The sequence below is a fragment of the Pezoporus wallicus genome, unplaced genomic scaffold (assembly GCF_028554395.1).
Source record: "Pezoporus wallicus isolate ANWC-B61680 ecotype Strahan unplaced genomic scaffold, APGP_CSIRO_Pwel_v1 scaffold_7107, whole genome shotgun sequence".
Lineage (NCBI taxonomy): Eukaryota > Metazoa > Chordata > Aves > Psittaciformes > Psittacidae > Pezoporus > Pezoporus wallicus.
Genome location: NW_026642114.1, coordinates 1,348,660 through 1,366,949, shown reverse-complemented (window position 1 = coordinate 1,366,949; position 18,290 = coordinate 1,348,660). Strand labels below are relative to the sequence as shown.

Below are 18,290 nucleotides of genomic sequence, written 5' to 3'. Positions count from 1 at the left end.
AGTCCAACATATATAAATACTGCCCCAAATTTGGAAAAGCTGAATGAGATTTATAGTGACCTGAGCACTTCTGAAATCAAATTCCTTTTATTCAGGCTCTTCAGCACAGGTTTATGTAGCACATCTTCTAAGAAATGCTGAGTCAGCCTAACCTCTCTCCTGTTGATCAAGATTTCTCTGGTCCCTTTATTCTTCACTACAGCCCAATATAAGGGTGACTGAATTTTTAGCTGGGTTTATACTATTACTACATTCTTACTAAATGTTTTTAAACTGTACTGTTATGGATTGTTTGATTTTTCCCGTAACAGCTTCGTGTTACAGTATCTCAAGTGAGGACTTGGTAAAATAAACCGCGCTCACATTATGACTGCCGTTTGTTTGCAAAGCCAACAATGTGAGTTTTCCTGTTTTCTTTCCCTATTGAAGCAGTCAGCATTTGTTATGGTTATGGTTTAAAACCTGGGTGAAAATATGTTATTTATTGTTATTAACCCAGTGTCCAGTCTTCAAGGTGTCTAAAAAGTAAAGCTGTCTGCCTTAGCTCAGATCACAGCTATATAGATTAACTCTCTGTATCACTTAAGGGTCATTTCACATTCCAGCATGCCAGAATAATGAAAACAGGACCAAATTTTAGGAAAGACCTCATCCAACCTGCACTCACATTTCTAATCCAGATTCAGCCCTGCAATCCTGAAAATCTCACCCAGCTTCAGGAATAACAGCAGGAAGATGCTCACTGAGGGTGATGGGGATTGAATCGTGTCCCTAGACACCCACATCCCCTTGCTGTGGGTGCTTCCTCATGGCCTCGCAATAGCCTTTCTAGTTCAAAGATGGAGTAAAGAGAGCCCTTATGCGGGGATCCCCACACAGGCATGTGTATTATGACAAGCACCCATGCAGTCTACCAGAGGACCACCGTGAGAGAGCAGGTGCAGTAATCACCCTCCTGGTTGTGTTGTGAATACAATAACACAGCCCAACATCAGGATGCAGGATCTGACAGTCACATAGCCTGAAAGAGGACTTAACTCCAAGCTTCGAGCTATGAGTGCACTTTTTGTTCAGCTCTGAGTTATTGATCTCATCTTTTAGGAGGTCTAATTGAGTTGGGAGTTAGTCAGCAGATAAGTACCCTTCCCCAGAGAGTCAACAAGTTAGTCATTTGTGGGATGCTTCTCTGCAAAATGTCCTGCAAGAAATGAGCCTAATAGCCTGCTCAGGGATTGATAGTAAATGAGAGGAGCAAGGTCAAATACTCCTAGGAAGCTCATAGAGGCTACGAAATGTAGGTTGCAGTTGCCAGTGAACTCACTGGCTGTGACTAATTTAGCATCATCAAAGTGGCTGCCCTCACCATGGGATGAGTCACCGTGAGCAGAGGCAGTTATAGCAGAAGGATGGCATTCCCATCCTTCTTATCCTTTCCTCACCATCACCTCTGGGAGGAGAGGGAGAGCTCCCCGGCACCCTGCAAGTCCCTGTTGGGGGAAGTGAACCTGCTTCTCGTGCCACAGGGATGCTCTGCCTGCCCAGGGTGCTGGCATACCCACCTCTCGAGGAGCCTGCACATCAATGAACTCCTCAAAGATCCTCTGAGCCTTCGAGGCCAGCTTGGCTGCTGAGCGGGTCTTCTTGAAGTCCTCACAGGCAAGCCAGAACTCCAAGTTTTCCTCACTGAACTCTGTCTTCAAGAAAGCACGGAAGGCAGCCAGCCCATCTGCAAGAGAGACATGGGGAATTACAGCAGGAGAAGAAAGAAGGTGGGGAGCAGTCTCTTTAATAGACGTTGTTGTAGTTTAGCCCTGCCAGTAACTCAGAACTGCACAGCCATTCACTCACCTTCCTCTTTTCCCCCCTGCTCCTGGCAGGATGGGGAGGAGAATTGAAAGAATGTAAATCCCACTAGTTGAGATAAGAACAGTCCAGTAACCAAAGTGTAATACAAACCCACTACCACTAATAAGGGAAATAAAGAACAGAGAGAATATAAAACTAAGAAGGGAAAGGAAAAAAACAACAAACACAGGTGATGCACAATACAACTGCTCACCACCCGCTGCCGACTGATATCCAGCCCAACCTGAGCAGTGATCTGGGCCTTCCAGGTGACTCCCCCCCATTATATACTGGGCATGACATGCTATGGTATGGAATACCTCTTTGGCTAGTTTGGGTCAAGTGTCCTGTCTCTACTTCCTCCCAGCTTCTTGTGCCCCTGCTCACTGGCACAGCACAAGAGACAGAAAAGTCCTTGATCAGGGTATGCACTGCTTAGCAACAACCAAAACGTCGGTGTGTTGTCAGCATCGTTCTCAGACTAAAGCTGAAACACAGCACCGCACCAGCTACTAGGAAGGAGAAAAACAGCTGGTACAGCTGAACCCAGGACAGACATCTTTCCATCCAACCCTGCCTACTAAGGACCATTTGATTTTTCTCCCCAGGTCTGTGATCCCAGGATGTGTTCATAACTTACACCGTCGCATCAGCTGGACTCTTGTGAGCTGCCACAACGCCAAACATCCTTTGCTGTCACTCTGAAAAAGTGGTTTGCTAGCTACCAGAGCAAAAGGCTTTCTTCAAGACTGGGGCACCTAACCTTTGTAAAGTTCTTCTTGAAAACGTCAGGCTTCAGTTGATACAGTCTCTTTGCCACAGCATCTTGGGCATGTTAACGCAACACTTTGTAATGTCCTATCTGTCATTAAGAAAAACCTTTAATAAAACATAACATCTGTAGACTTGTCTCCTATGTTTTCTGTCACTTTGCTTTATTGCCTTGTGACATATTTTTACTTCAGATTTAAAAAGAGGAAGGATCTTGAAGAGTCTGTTACAGCTACAATAAAGGGAAGAGGGAAAGGACATGGCATAATTACTACTTGTCTAGTAGGGGGTAAAAGTGTTCTTATCAGTTGCTAATGCTTAGCAATTGTGACATTGCAGTAATGTAATCCGAGTTAGCCAAGACAGATTAGAAATAAGGAAAGATTTATTAGGCAGTCTGTGTCCTCTTAAACCCCTGCTTGGTTGTATTTATGGACACAGCTATTGTATTTTATTTCCTTTCCCTGAATGGCACCAGCAGAGTTGAAGTAGCTGAAGGATTCACACATGCCCTTTTCTTTCCTTTAGCTTTGGGATAAATTTGGCTCCTAAATTTTGGTTTGTTGTTTTGCTTTGGTGGTTTTGTTGTTTGGTTTTTTGTTTTTGTGTTTTTTTCCCAGTAATATGTTTCTAACTTTTTCTGGTCTTTTTCTACAGGGTCTGAGTATTTGTACTTCATGACTGGAAACCTCTTGAGTCAACACTGGTTATTTCCAAGCAAGTGTCTAAAAATACTGATGGAATTGGGAATGCACTTGGCAAGATCAGACTCCCCAGAAGGATGAGAGGAGCAAGTGCATGTGTGCCTGGCAGGGATGGACAAAGGCTAACAGGGGGTTGCAGGACCTGAACTGCTGCAATGCTGTGGGTTGGAGGCTCCACGTGTCCTCTTTCTGCTGTGAGAGATCTTGGCAGAGCTGCCTTCCCTCCTGTCTCTCCTGGCAGGGGGCGTGGGAGCTGAGAGAGACCCCAGGAGGCAATACTTGATGCTTAGTGCAGGTCATTTTCACACATCCACAGCAAGCCCAAGCCCAAACCCACTAGAGACAGCGGCTGACCATGTCACAGGACCCATCATAAATTCCCTAGCAGCTTTGTTCTTGCCTACACTAAGTATGGGAGGAGAAGTAATGTAACACTGCCCTTTTTCTCCCTTGTATGTCCTAATCTTGTTCCTGCTTCTCTTGTTTCTGGTAATAACTTAGAATACAGAGATATTTTTCAGCTGTATGTCCTGAGCCTCAAGCCCTAAGAAAAGGCCCTGGGTGTTGAACAGCAACTAACAATGCTATTTCTGGCTGCGCATAAGTCAGCGGAGATGTCCAACTGCCCAGATTCTGGAAGTGAAAGGCAGAAAAGATATTAGGCCAGACAGGAGCAAATTGAAGGCTAAACCTTTTGTTTCTCAAAGCTACTTTGTTAATGGGCTCTGTACTGCTAACTAGTCCATCGGCAGTTCACGTTGCAAAGAGCACAGCAATCGGTGACTAAAATAGGTACATCCCATCTCAGCTATGCTTGCTTATTCTGTCAGCTCCAGTAGGGCAAGAAATAGCTGTATCATACCAACTTGTCCTGCCACTTCTTAATTAATGCCCTCTTAGGAGATCAGGTTTTCGGACTGCTACCGTGGACAAAACCAGGGCTCTTGTCCATGAGCACTGCAGAACAATTAACAGCGCGAATTGTGGGCTCAAGCCTGAGGCAATAATGTGACGTTAGCCCTGGCAAAGCCTGCAGAGTGCCAAAGGCATGTCTGGGCGCAGGGTCCCTGTAAGGATCATGATGCCTGTGGCTGCTTTGAGCATTTCAGTGAGTAGACAAATGCAGTGAATGAGAGATATTTTAGGGCTGTTCCCCTTCCTGTAACCTAGAAGAAAAAATTTTCAAAACCTGTGTCCTCCTTAACACCTACAAAATTCCCAGGCTCTGTGGTGGGAGCAAGTGGAGGACTTGGGAGTGAGGAGCAGGAATTCTTTGCAGGAGGAAAAGGAGAAGACATAGCAGCAGACTGACAGGTTTGCGAAAGAAGAAAGCACAAAAGTGAGAAAACTGCAGTTCCCCGAGATGTATGTCATTTTATCTATCATCAGATCCTAGGGAGTTTGACAAATACTCCAGCACCCAAGCACACTGCTGTGACTATACATGCTCTACTGTGTGTCCCTGTAGAGGTTTTGCTCCCCTTTTTCTGTCCTGGTCTTTTTTCCTCCCTCCCCTTTCCCCTACAACAGCCCCCGAGCACCAGGACTGACAAAGGATCAGCAGGAACGGTAGCTTTGCATGGCAAATATAATACCTGCAAAACATACCACCTGTAAAATACGATACTGGATAAAAGAAGGGGACATTACAATTGATGCATTGAGGAAGGAGTTTGCTTCAGCCCTGCACTGGAGAGCAGCTGAAGCAGGTCTCCCCTGGGAACAGGAGGTTTGTGTATGCTCTGCCTCATGTCCTCATGTCAATCAGCTCCTTTTTATCTTAAAGTAAGTTTAAGCAGCAGATAGATTAATAGTGTCTGGCAGTTCTCCTCTTTATATGCTCCTGTTGTGCCCTCCTCACAGCCTTTGAGGAGCCAGAAATTATAAGGCTGGACCTGGGAATTCCTTGCTGGAATTTGACCTGGATGTTGACTTTAATCTCGTCCTACACAGGAAGGCTATCAAGGAAGCATTGCTCATGAATGATCATATTTTAAAGCTCATCTCACCCAGCTGGGCAGCGTTTTTACTGGGGCAACCAGCACTGAATTGCAGTGTGGTATGAGCATCACCTACTGAGGCAGCCTCTTGAAATATCCTGGAAGATGATCTGAGAACCCAAAAATATGACTCCACAGGGATGTTTTACAGAAAAAAGCATAAAAATGAAAAGCAGGATTAGAGGCCTTCAGATGCAGCAGCATAAGATATCCTTAACATGTGTAGCCTAAAGGCATGTCCATTTGAGAAGACAGAGATATACTCGTATATACTAATATAGATCCACAGCCCTTCAAGACAACTATTGACCTATTATTCAGGAATTAGACTCAACAGTGGTGAGCCTTGTGTGAAGCCAAAGAAGTATATCAGTACTGATGGAGTAGATAGGATGAAGGCAAAGAAATGAGCTCTTCTGTTGAGTGTCTAAAGCCTGAAAGAGAAATGAAAGACATTTGCTTTTTTACTTTTGCAGTGTAAATGTAAGCTTTGAAATGCCTACTCTCCATTCAGATAAACCAAGGGAATGCACAAGAGGACTGACAGGAAGGACTGGGCAAGTTCTTGTACGTTACCCTATCCCACGATACTGCAGTGCACTGTACAGCTATAATTCTGCAGGTCACCTGTGAATTGAACAATGACAGGAATTTTTGATTTATAGATGATGACTGCCAGGCAGGTCAATGACTATGTCATTGGATAGGGACTCAACTCAGATGCTCGTGACATCCCATTCAAATGATGTTCTTCGGGCCATGGAGAATGGATCTTTCCAGCAAAAAGGGCTGTGGAGGAAGGGACTGAAGTGGCTAGCACAAAACACAACAGAGGTCTTAACTAACACAAGCTTCCCCAACATGAGGAAGAGCTGAGATTAGTGGCTTAAATCATTCAGGCAGACAGTTTAATAACCAAATATTAGCCACTGTCAGAGTGAGAAAGGGATCAGCAGTAATTTATTTAATGCATACATTTCACACCATCAGGGCAATCAACACTTCATGTAGGGAATAACAGTGGAGTCATTATGGCTGGTAGATGGAGTAGCTCTATGGAGCATATTTGGTCCAGGCCTGAAGAGGCAAGGCTGCAATGCTCTGTGTAGCATATGTTCATACTCTCAATGATGCTTAGCATTGCTTCATTGAGCGTTAGGTGCCTGTCACCAGCACAATGCTAATGCTAATGCTGTTCTGGCTTAGAAAGAACTAGGAGTAGGCTGGGATATTCCTGTGCTGCGTAGGAAGAGGAGCAATGTGTAGACAACAGAAGGAGGAGGACAACAATAAAGTTTGGTCAGAAGAGTACAGAGATCAAAAAAATGGGGGAGGGAGGATTGAGATAAAAAAATGTAAATTCAGGGCAAAGGTTTTTTGTGTTGTATGCTTCATTGAAAAGTGACTAAGGGTTGAGGACAGACTGTCCTGCTGGATTCTGGACAAATGTCAAGCCATGCATGTCCAGCCTGCAAGGGATGCAAAATGAGACATGTTATTGCTTGTATTTCCCTCCAGCAGCCTGTCAAAAGACATCTCCATCTGGCTGACCAGCCTGTACCTCCTGGGCATGGGTACAGAGAGGGGACTACTACGCAGTTACTCATATGAACGCACACAGACTCTGCAGACCACACTGAGCTCCAAGTCCCTGGGAGCCTTCACTAATCTGCACTGGCACAAAATGGGAAAAGATGCCAAAATCTAGCATGTAAAAAACACTGGTTTTGCTCCCTGGACACCCAAGGAAGCATGCTGCATACGATCTGTCTCCCAGTTTCCTGCTGTAAGTAAAATCAAACTCCTCTCTCCTGTTGCTTGCCACACTCAGAAGCCTTGACCCCAGGGACCACTGCTACACTGTGCTTGTGTCTCTTGCAGTGAACTCAGACAAGGCTACAAAGGGGACTGACTGGTTGACCAGTCAGCCAGTTTCAAGTTGATTTGCTTCACCCATTAGCAAAAGCAAGTAGGATATCATTATATTGACCTATTCATCCAGAGGTATCAATGAAACAGAACTGAGCTGCATCCTACTAGGCTGTGATGTTTAAGTCCCAATGCCAGTGCAAAGAAAGGTAGGGGTTTAACAGAGAGAGCCTTTCTGCCTTCCCTACTCACAATCTCTTGCTAATGTCAACACAAATTATTCCTTAAATGACCAGGGAATTAATTCAAATCAGATCACTCTGTACAGAGGGACATTGCCCAGACTGGGAATCTCTGCAGACACGGAACTGCTTCAAAACCTAAGAGTTTCCAAACCTCTGCTCAAGATACTGCCAGACAGCAGTATGTCAGGATCAAACATTACCTACAGAGGTAATTTATTAAAACAACAACGTGGGGAGAGAGGAGGGGCAGGAGGGCTCCAGAGGGTCATCACACTTCAAAGGATATTTGACAAAAATTAGCATAATGACACTCTCCATAGAGTCTGCATAATGCATGGTACCTATTCTGGTACCTTCCATTTAGAAATCTTTTGGAGACTCGTGAAAATAGGAAGTGGAAGAGTACAGTTTGCCTTTCCTATAAAGAGTACTGCAGCCCCGTGAACCTCCTCCATATACAAAGGCAGCCTGCTCATCTTGGCACTTCAGAGAGTCTTTTAGGGAGCTCTGATCCACTTTCTTGTTCTGGAATTCTTTTCTGCACTGTCCAACCCCTTGCAATATTACCCACAATGATTGCTTCATTTTCAGCTGCTACATCCATCCCCTGTGTGCTACTTGAGCACTCTGGGTTTTTCCCCCAGAACAGGTTGGCTGGAGGGGACCCTAAACCACTTTAACATCTGACCACAGCAGAAAGCACCACTCAAACCCCTGAAATCAGCATCACAATCTCCCTTCCAAAATAGATGAATTGTCCATCTAGTAAAGAAAGATTTTATGACAGATATGTCAATCAGAAGAGGTCTACCTGCTGATGCTGTGAGCCCCAGGCAAAATTCTCCCTGAGCCCAGCTGCTGCTTAGCCCATGCCCCCAAGCATGAATTCAGCTTTTCCCTGGCTAATATTGTTCACCTGGGCAGTCACAGGGAAATTACACTGAGACAGTTCTGTCCTTCTCTCACCACCTAAAGTACAATATTAGTTGGCAGCTTCACTACAGACAGATGCAGCCAGGCCAGGCACTGCTTTTCTTACTCTCAGATTTTGGTCAGATAAAGCAAAAGACACCCTTACTTGTCTAACATCAGCACATCTCTAACAGCAAAAATGCAATTCTCTTGTTCTGCTTTCATAGCAGATCTCTGGCATTGCTCTGTGGTTTTGATACAAGTATAGATAAGTAAAACCACAATGACTTTACAATATAACTCAATTTATGGATACATGCTTTTCTCTCCTTTAAACCAGTGTAACTAAAAGAACACTTTTGTTTCAACAGAGCTTTCTGCATTTGCATCATTATAACCCTTGACTACCAGGCTTGCAATTCCAGAAACTTCGGGTGCAGAACAGTTGTAATATATTCCTTTAGAGATTAGTTTATTAAACAACATTTTTTTTCACCAATCACCAGGCAATGTCACTGTGACTGCTGATTAAAAAAAAAAAAAAAAAAAGAAAGAAAGAAAAAGTCTAATTTAAATTTTAAAGATCACCTTCTATTGTTATTGGGAACTGAATATTTTTCATTAGGTACAAGAGTTATCACAGATACTTTCCACTAGAGACAGGAAAAATTCTGATAATTCATCACTCTATAAGGCTAATCTATTAATAAACCCAGAAACTCTTGTGGAGGCTGTTGGACAAAATAATTGAAATAAGGTGTGATTTAGCATTTGCAGCAGTCAGCTGAAGAGGGAACAATCTGTATAATGTCAGTTCACAGATGTGCAAATTCACTGGCTTTTGTAACAAAAGAACTTTTGCTGCAGTCTATACCTAAGAAGGAAAATTTCAGCTTTTACAACGGTGAAGGTGGAACAGGGGCTCGAGTACAGAATTGAAATGCTGATGTGAATATCCTGTCCTCGCCCCTCCTCATTCCCCAGGCACCCAATAGTCAAACTGGTACATTTTTCCCTTCTTGTTTTGAATTTCCGCAAAATAAACATTTCCTCTTAGCCATACCCAGCAACACCGTATTTTATTTTTTTTCCCTATTGGCTACAAGAGCAACAATCTCAACAAGATAGTGCTGCTAAAATTGTGTATTGCTTTTTCTGCCTTGGTCACCCAGCCTGTTTAAAGTGTTCACTTAATTTCCTGCCAAAACTGTTGTCATATCAGTAGAAATCCAGCAAAATTACACTTTATATAAAAAATAATATTACTCTACACTTATATTTTAAAAATTAAGTGCAGAAAAATCTGAATCTCTAAGAAAGCCAGACAGTTCCTTGTTGCAATAAACCAGTTCACTATCCACATTGACTTTTCTCCAACCCTAACTCTCTCTTGTTTTATTCTCCAATAGAAACACATCAATGAACTTATACTGTGAGCTTCTCTGTCTTGTTTATAATTTTCCAGTGTGAAAATGTTGTTGAAGTTGAATAATGTTTTCTGAACAGAACTGATTTATTGAATGGAGTGGGGTGCACTGATTATACATTTGCATAAGGTTTCGGGATGTGAAATTTTCAAGTTTGCACTGGCAACTGTAAATTGGATTCTGCTAAGGGCTACCACGCATGATTTCTCTTTTACAGAGCAAGTTGTTCAAGGTTACTGAACCATGTACACCGTTGTGTTGTAGAAAAGGCTGCACTTCAACACAGCATAGCTGTACAGCAGCTCAGAAGAGCAGCTGGAGGGAGAGAGAAACAAAATGGTGTCACGGATCTCAGGGGGCTTTAGACAGCTGAGAACCTGCCATTTGCTTGTGTGGAAAGACTGGATCCAGGAGTACATTCCAAAGGATGGTACACATGGCTACAGCCCTGGGGTCCTCCCTCTAGCACATTCCCATGAGCTGGAGAAGGCTAGACCTTGGGCTAATGACTTTATCAGTTGTGATCAATCACTGAAGAGCAAAGCCAAGAAGGAAACCCACATAAATTCATTCCTTTTAACCAGAGGACAAGTCCTGCCTATAAATGATTGCGAGCATTGCCTAGTGGGTAGTAAGGAGCTATCTGAAGGACCATTTCTGCTCTATGCAATGCATATTTTGTTTGTTCTAGCTACAACCAGTATCAAGGGTACGAGGGCAAAAAGGGTAGAATTTGATCTCTACTCACATTTATGGGACAAAAGGACATCAAAAGAGTCTGCCCATCTTGATGCTTCTTCTGTTGACAGCCTTCTGTAAAGAAAGGAAGGGGTAAGTTACAGACAACCCATGGCCACTGGTTACCTCTACGGCTGTTTGACAAGGACACCAAGGAAGGCTGAATTCTCACTTAACATTGGAGGTCTACAATGTCAAGGTCTCCAGGTGAGCAAGTCACCTTGGCTCCCTTTAGAATCAGTGAGAGGAAACAGAGGGACCTACAGGGACTTGACTCTCTTCAGCTCACATCCCCAGGTAAGTGGGTAAAATAGGCCAGATGAATCACACTCAAAAAAGGACTAATTTCTCCTCACTGACTCTAAGCAGAGGCCCAGAGAACAAGTTCAGATGTAGATATTTACATTGTAAAAGCCAAAAGTCAAGCAAAATTAAACCCATCCCTGCAGGATTGTTAATCTCTCTTTCTTGACTTTCAAGGGAAGATTAAAGTCTTAGCTCAGGTCTAAGCAGTGACCTGTGAACATATTAATCCCATCCCACTCATCTCAAATCAGGACTCTGGATTGTCTGAAGCATCTATCTTAACTGTTGTGCAGACTAACACAGAACTTTCTGGGTAGTGCTTAATAGCAAGGCTTAGCTAAAGCAGACAGTGACCTGAAATTGCTGGTCACCACTTACACCGAGTCAACTGTTCAGACTTTGATTTGTGATGATAGAGGGATAAATTACATCCTCAAATATGTGCAAACATGTTCCATGTACAGCAGTGGGGACAGTGCACATGTCCTGTCTCACAGGAGAACTCATATCAATGATCAGGGTATTTTCTGAAAATGCTGTTCCTTCTGTATCAGCACAGTTTTGTTTTCCTTCTTCCTTGTGGCTAAAAGAACCAGTCAAAGCTTATACGAAGTACAATAAAAGGAAGGTAATACTGGAAGAGGTGGTGGGCAGGGAGGGGAAGGACAGAAATGGGGTTGGGGTGAGATGCTGCAGCTATACTCACTTCAAAGCCCGGTTGGGCTTGTCCGGAAGAATAGCTGTGAAATCATTATATGAGTCTGATTTGTGAGACAGGCAGCCCAGGCGAGTCCTCATTCCTCTGTTCCTGTGGTCAGTATGGGGGAGCAGGGGTGTAAGCAGGGGAAAACCAAAAAAGACACTGATTATAAGTCGAGCCAGAGTGGAAAAAAAACAACCAAACCAAACCAAAATAAAATAAAATAGAACAAAAAAAAACACAGCGTCTCTCTGCCTCATCAGACCTGTGTCCTTGGTTCCCTCATCTGTGGGAGGGACCCTGAGACATCTTCAGTGAGATGCCAAACAGTCTCTAAGGACAGACAGTACCAGAGCAGCTGAAGGCTCACCCACACCAGTCATTCAGCTGCTCTGACTGGCAAAAAGACTTTCAAAGACTGTGCTTTGGGATGGTTTCTTGGAAATCCTGCTCTGGTGAGGTGTGGAAGGAGAGCAAAGGGCAGCAATACCGGAAATAAGTCACCATGATCCAGCAGCACCAGAAAAAGCCCAAATACCAGGGTTTGAGGGCAGGAGGGGGAGGGAGGAAAAATAGAGGGAGTAAGGCACCTACAAGGTGAGCCTGTGCAGCAGAGCCATGAAACTGTGGCTAGGATCAATCCCAAGTAGCTTCTTTAGACTCAGGGTTACATAAGCAGGTTAAAACTGCCTCTTTCCTGACAGGTTTATCCAGGCAGAAAATGGCTTTATTGCTTTTTTCCCTCTGAATTTCAAACCAGACTCAGAGCCTTTGTGCCTCCATCAGCCCCTCATGTCCTTGCCAGCCCCTTCCCAGGATAGAAAATGCTTCCACAGCATCCTTGATTACATAATCCTGGGACATGGAAGAACACAAAAGGAAAGGGGGAAAAAAAAACACATACATGCATTATACAGGACTGGCATCATTTCCTCTCAAAAACACAGAGATGCCTGTTAATGACTTTACATGGTCTCTAGAAGGGAAGAGCATGTGGTTTGCCTCTCCAGCCCAAGGTCATCTTTTCTGCTAGATTCCCAAGACATCAAAAAAGGCCATCCTAGCCTCTGGACCACAGGAGGAAGATTTAGTGACCTACTCTCCACTTCTCAGCTGCTAGACACACTTAGCTGAAGAAAGCCTTTCCCTGAGCCCTGCTGCCAAACAGATGCTAAATACTTTCTGTGACTGTAGAGGGAAGTACATTATTTTTCTCTTCCATATGTAATTCTTGCGGAACACTTCAGCACCAGCAACTGAGCCAATCTGTAGCATGCCTGTTTCCCCCTTCTCCTCCCGCCCTTCAGAGAGTTTCTATTATTGCACATTTTAATGTAATCTTAAAGCAAATTAAATGTTAATTAAATGCAATGAGTGTCTCCCTGGCGCAGCACAGGCAGCTCGCAGCAGTTAACAAGCACAAAAACCTGGAGATCTTCCGTTGCAGGAATTGTTGCACAGCCTCAAAATATGGACCCATGGTTAGTGGTTTTGGGATGCTACACTACATAAACCTCAAACATCAGTGCAACAATAGTGTGTGTAAAGTGCTGTGTTCCTGGCTGAGCATGCTGGACCTGCTGTGCTCAAACAGACATTGAGCCCACTATAGGATCTTTCTGGTACCTTTCCTGATACCTCCCACCTCCAACCTTTGTCTTGTCTGCACTATTTTTTCTAGCAAGCTCACGAATTTCGCAGTGAAAGGTGTGACACAGATTACCGCAGTGCTGCTCAGATTCCTCTCTGATGCCTGAGATCAAGGCACTGCAGCAGGGAATCAGAGTATTTGAGGGACAGAGACACTGCGCCACGTGCAAGGAACTTGTCTCTTGTGGAACACTGATCTCTAGGTGAGGACTTCCAAGACAGGACACAGGAGAGAGGAAAAAAATCTGGGTCTGTGGGAGGTGCAGAGGGCAGGGAAGGGCAGGAGGGAAGAGGGGCACCACAGCAAGCTGAAGGGCTTGCTGGACAAGGTAGGCAACGACAGGATGGGCAGGGATGAGAGATGCATCATGTCTTTTCAGTTACCTCCGTGGGATCAGTAAGGCAGCCATTCAGGCATCCAGTTATAGTTAATCCTTTAACTGGCTGGCTTGGACAGCAGTTGGGGCTGTTTGCAGGAGGCAGGAGTGCAGGAAGGAGGGATTTACTGTTTCATGTCCTAGCACTTAAAAATGTACCAAAGGATTCTCTGGAAAACAAAAGGAGGGCCAGTTGTTCTCAACCCATTTGATCCTTGCCTCCTAGCGCAGAAGGTCAGTTTTTCAGTGGAAGACGTTCAGAGTTAAGGGATGATCACAGTGGAGAGACAGCATTTCCTTCTGAGACCAAGACCGCAGGTTAAGTCCAACTTCAGGTCTAAAGTGATTTGAGTTTGGTGTCACAGCTCACCATGGAGCAGCAGGAGTTGGCATTATCGCACTCATCATTCAACACCTCTGAAGGTCTCTTTCCTCAACAGGCAGAGCTCCGGGCTGACCTCGCTAAGAAGACCAAACTACCTCTTGTCCCTGTCCTTCCAGGTCATGGCTGATGTTACTGGCCAGGCATCATGGAAAAGCTGGCACTGCAAATAGAATAAAGGAGGACTTTCATGTGTCTGCAGATGCTGGTCCTTTCACCATCACAGGCTTAAGCACTCATACAAAAATAACTCAAAGAAAGCATCTCCTCTTTGGGGTGGTGGGAGCCTGTGGGGAGCCACCAAGGAGATGTACAGTCTGCAAAGGGGAAGGAAGGAGGGAAGGAGGGAGGTACAGGGGAAGGAAGGGATGGTAAAGTCCCCGTGAGCCTTGGCACATGGTTAGCTGACTGAACAAATCTCACATCAGAGTGGGAAGGTGAGGTCCATCAGCCAGGAGACCAATGGAATAGAGCAGGACTGTATGGTGAGCTAAGGGCAAAGGTTTCTTATTTGCCAGGACAGGGCCAAGCTCCAGGTAATCTCCATGTCCTCTTGTCACAAGAAATAAATGGAGGAGGAGACAAAAGAACTGGTAAAAGTAGAGGCTGCGTGCAAAGGAACCAGGACCCTGCTCTGCTGGGGCCAGGGGAGATCCTAGAGCTTGGGCTGTCCAATGCAACGTCCCTTTTAAAATCTGATTACATTAAAAATGCACAAAGCCTCTTCCCAACTAAATTAATGGAACTGGGATTGTGCTACATGCCAGTGAGTGTATTTCCTTAATCCTTACCCCAACCGGCTGCTTCGATGCGCTTTAACTGAAATCAATCCTTGTAATTCCTTAAGCCCTTTCAAATTTTCTCATTAACAGCCTCACCCGCATGTGGGGCCATAGCACATGATTTTCTAGAGTCCAGCAGCCCCTACTCCTCTTTTCTGCTGCTATTGCAAAGCGATAGCTGGAAGCAGAGCTAGGTGCCCTCTCCCTTGCAGCCTCCTCTAGCAGCCTGCTTTTTGGGATACTGTTATGAAATAGCCTTCTGCTTGCCCCTGCTCCCACCCACTTGCCAGCCCCCACAACAACAACCTGCACAGCTAGGCAGCATCAAACTTCCCTGTGATCCCAAAGTCTGTACAACTTCACAGATGCCAAGACCTACATTTCCTGTGAAGGCAATCCCACTGCTAAGCTGACATACCCACAGATATTTCCTCTGATTGCAAATAAAGCCAGTCAATTTTGACTTTAAAAATACAATCTGTGCTGTCTGGTAAAGGCATCCTGGTAGATGTCCATGGTGAGGTTTTTTGCGTCTCACTCCATCCTTCATCCTACCTCCCCCTCCTACGAAAGGACCCCAGTCAAGGAGAATTGCCAGTCTCATCATGAATGTGTTTTGGGCTTTCTCCTTGGGAGACAGAAAGGGTATGATTGTGACATGCAGGTTATCAAGCCACCCCAGGAGATCACCTGAGCAAAGATAAAGAAACCATCCCAATAGAAAAAAACAACAGCAGCACAAAGGTTAAAAACCCCACAACAAATGCAACAACAACAACAAAAACCTAAATAAAACAAACCATGAGATCTCAGGGGCTTCAAGATATTAAGAGCATTCATTCAAATGCAGCGAAAGCCAGAAAAAACTGAACAGAGGCACTGCAGACAGAAAAAAAGATACTCACTGCCTTTGACCTGTCCTCTCTGCCAGTGGGTCTGTGCCGACAGCGTGGTCAGAGAGGCTCTGGGGAGAGAGCAGAATGGTCTTCTTCAGAGACAACCCCTTGCACAGGGTGAAAGTCTCACTTTGACACCCCTCCCCTCCCCACCTCTCTCCGGCCAGCAGCAGCGCAGCTCAGAGCAGCTCTCTCACATCCAGCAAACCCCTACAGCAGCCTCAAGCCAGCAGACTGATGCTCTGCTGTGCAGCTGGCTCCCACTGCTCATCAGCGGCACTGCCGGGGAGCCCACCAGAGCAGCACGTTTCGCTGCATCCCCTCCGCACCCACCTGGCAGCAAAAGCCCAGCTTCTCCCCCGTTGGAGATGGGGGACTGCTCTGCACGTGCGGTGGATGCCAAAGTCTGGCAGGGAGCATCTGGGGGTGGGGAGGGGGAGATGCCTGCAAAAGCACTCTCTGTTGTCACCCTCGGTATGTTGGAGAAAAGCATCCGCCTGCACCATTTTAATCGGCTCCTCTGAGGTTTAGGGAAGGTTGCTGCCCTCAGATCGCAGATCATCAGGAGTTGCCACAGACATTAGGGATGGGAGAGTTTAATTAAAGTGACCAGATGTCAGCAGGGCCAAATAAAATTTTGGCAACAGGCAAGGGAGGACCTTTCTGCAGGGTATGGGATGACAGAAGAAAAAAAATCCACTTGGCAAGTCACTAATGTGACTGACCCCTTGCATCCATCTCCCCCTTTCTCTCACCTGATGGGTGCAGTCCTGCTCACTCCCTGCAACCTCCCTCAGTGTGCTCACCCCATGGTTATAGGTTCCAATTCCCTTTTCACTCCTACACCCACACCTTCATCCTTCAAAGGATGCATATAGGACGTCCAGTGCCTCACCCCAGAGACTCTAACAACAACCTAACCCAGGGCTCCAACACAGTGCAGCTGCAGCACAGCCCCAACTCTCAGCTTAGCACAACATCTGGGTGTCACGCAGGCTGCACAGCCACTGCTGTGTGTCACTGACTCACTGAGAGCTCAAGCCATGGGATCTCCGTTGCTTTATTGCTTTCTTGAACATAATGATCAACTATAAACAAACAAACAAACAAACAAAAACAAACAAAAAAGGCCCTCTGCAGTTAAACAAATCATCATCCTTTTCCTGGAAACATGTAGCCTCTCCTCTGCTAAAAAACTGCTGTGCCTAACATCCTGGTGCTACTAGCAGGAAGCATGTCTTGAGATAGCACATTATCACCAGGCAACATCCCTAGGCAGAAACAGAATCTTGCAAAACTTACTACAAAAACAAAGGGATTAGTAGCACTGCAGTAATGATCCCAGCTCTCCATCAGCTTGGATCCTCTCTTTCACAGCTCAATGTGAAAAGGAAATATTTGCCTTGTTCGCATCCTCCCACCACAAAGCTCAGGTCATCCTGACTCAGGTTAATCATGTCTCCAGTTATCAGAAGACAAGCATTGAGAAAACACCATGGCAGATACAATCTCCTCTCAGCCCAGGTCAAAGGTTGAGGTTCATCTTACGCCTCTGCTATGACAGGCTGTTTTGTTCAAGTTAAATAACGCTCAGCTTCAGCCCTTGCCCCAAACATAAGGCAAATTTAATACAACATCACCAAGGGTTTAAATTCTGTGGTGTCATTTTTGTTCTAATGCATTTTCACATTTCCAGGTTCTCTCTGAGCAATTGCAGGATATCACAAGTGTTGGTTTTATAATACTTCCAGGGCCACTCTCAGATCTCATTTACACACACAGACACTGTGGGGCGGAGGAGGTCAACAAAATGTTATTCAACAAAGCTCTAGATAATTCTGGTCCCTGGACTTTGCTGCAGTCTCAAACAGATCAAAAACTCTGATCCACTAACTCTGGATGGGATAAATCAGAGGACCGCATGAGTGCTCCCACTTCTCCTCCTGCTTTTACACCAGTTTTCTATATTGCCATCTCACAGCCATCACCAACTTAGACAGAGACCGTATTTCTATATTCCTGTTTCTCCAATACATAAGTAAAACATTTTTGTGACCTCAGTGAGATCCTGTAACAACCCACAAACAACTCTGAACATCAAGTTTTTTCTTCTAGTTGTTGCAGCCAGGTGTGAGTTAATGCAGAGTAAAAAGAAGTGAACTGTGGTGACACGGGCACTATGGGAAATGTAATTAAATTGCAGGTAAAGAGAATTACATTTTTTACAGGGTAATATTTTAGAAAGCTTCTGTGCAGCAGAAGAGTTTTATGGCAAATTCCTTCTAAAACAGCTCTCCTGCTTTTCACTACTCTGTAGCTTCTATTTAAAAGCTTTTAATGAAAAAACTCATTTTGATATTAGGCTTGAATCCCATCCAAAATTTTAAATCTCTCCGACAAATACATTGAAGCAATTTCCTCATGACCTGCTAACAGCAAAGCACAAGTGGTGAACATGTGCAGCATTGGGAGTGTTGGTCTGTCACTGGGCAGGGTGGAAGGGAATTTGCCAGCCTGTTCCCTGGATGTTAACCTTCTCTCCACCATCTCAGGGTTGTTTTCACCCTCCCTATTATTTTAAGTACCTCCCTGCCTATTCCATGTGTTTTGTTCATTGATCATCATTCAAGTCTTTTCTACACAGAAACTTCTGGACCAAACACCTCCTACAGTTTCACTTGGTTGC

At 44.9% G+C, this 18,290-nt stretch overlaps 2 protein-coding genes across 11 annotated transcripts in view; one reads left to right on the top strand and one right to left on the bottom strand.

The window, feature by feature from the left end:
- Positions 1–18,290, top strand: part of TMCO1 (transmembrane and coiled-coil domains 1) — a 180,995-nt gene that overhangs the window by 36,944 nt on the left and 125,761 nt on the right. The gene's annotated exons all lie outside the window — the stretch shown is intronic.
- Positions 1–18,290, bottom strand: part of LOC130608866 (regulator of G-protein signaling 8) — a 36,010-nt gene that overhangs the window by 1,043 nt on the left and 16,677 nt on the right. The window contains exons 1-7 of one of the 10 annotated variants that reach the window (XM_057427248.1): positions 15,758–15,924; positions 15,614–15,672; positions 13,960–14,089; positions 13,552–13,714; positions 11,524–11,625; positions 10,522–10,586; positions 1,560–1,726 (exon numbers count right to left, since the gene is read on the bottom strand). In XM_057427248.1, the coding sequence (XP_057283231.1) occupies positions 1,560–1,726; positions 10,522–10,586; positions 11,524–11,625; positions 13,552–13,577 (360 nt within the window). In that variant the 5' untranslated portion in view covers positions 13,578–13,714; positions 13,960–14,089; positions 15,614–15,672; positions 15,758–15,924. The other 9 variants (XM_057427247.1, XM_057427245.1, XM_057427249.1 and 6 more) reach the window with 9 other exon arrangements.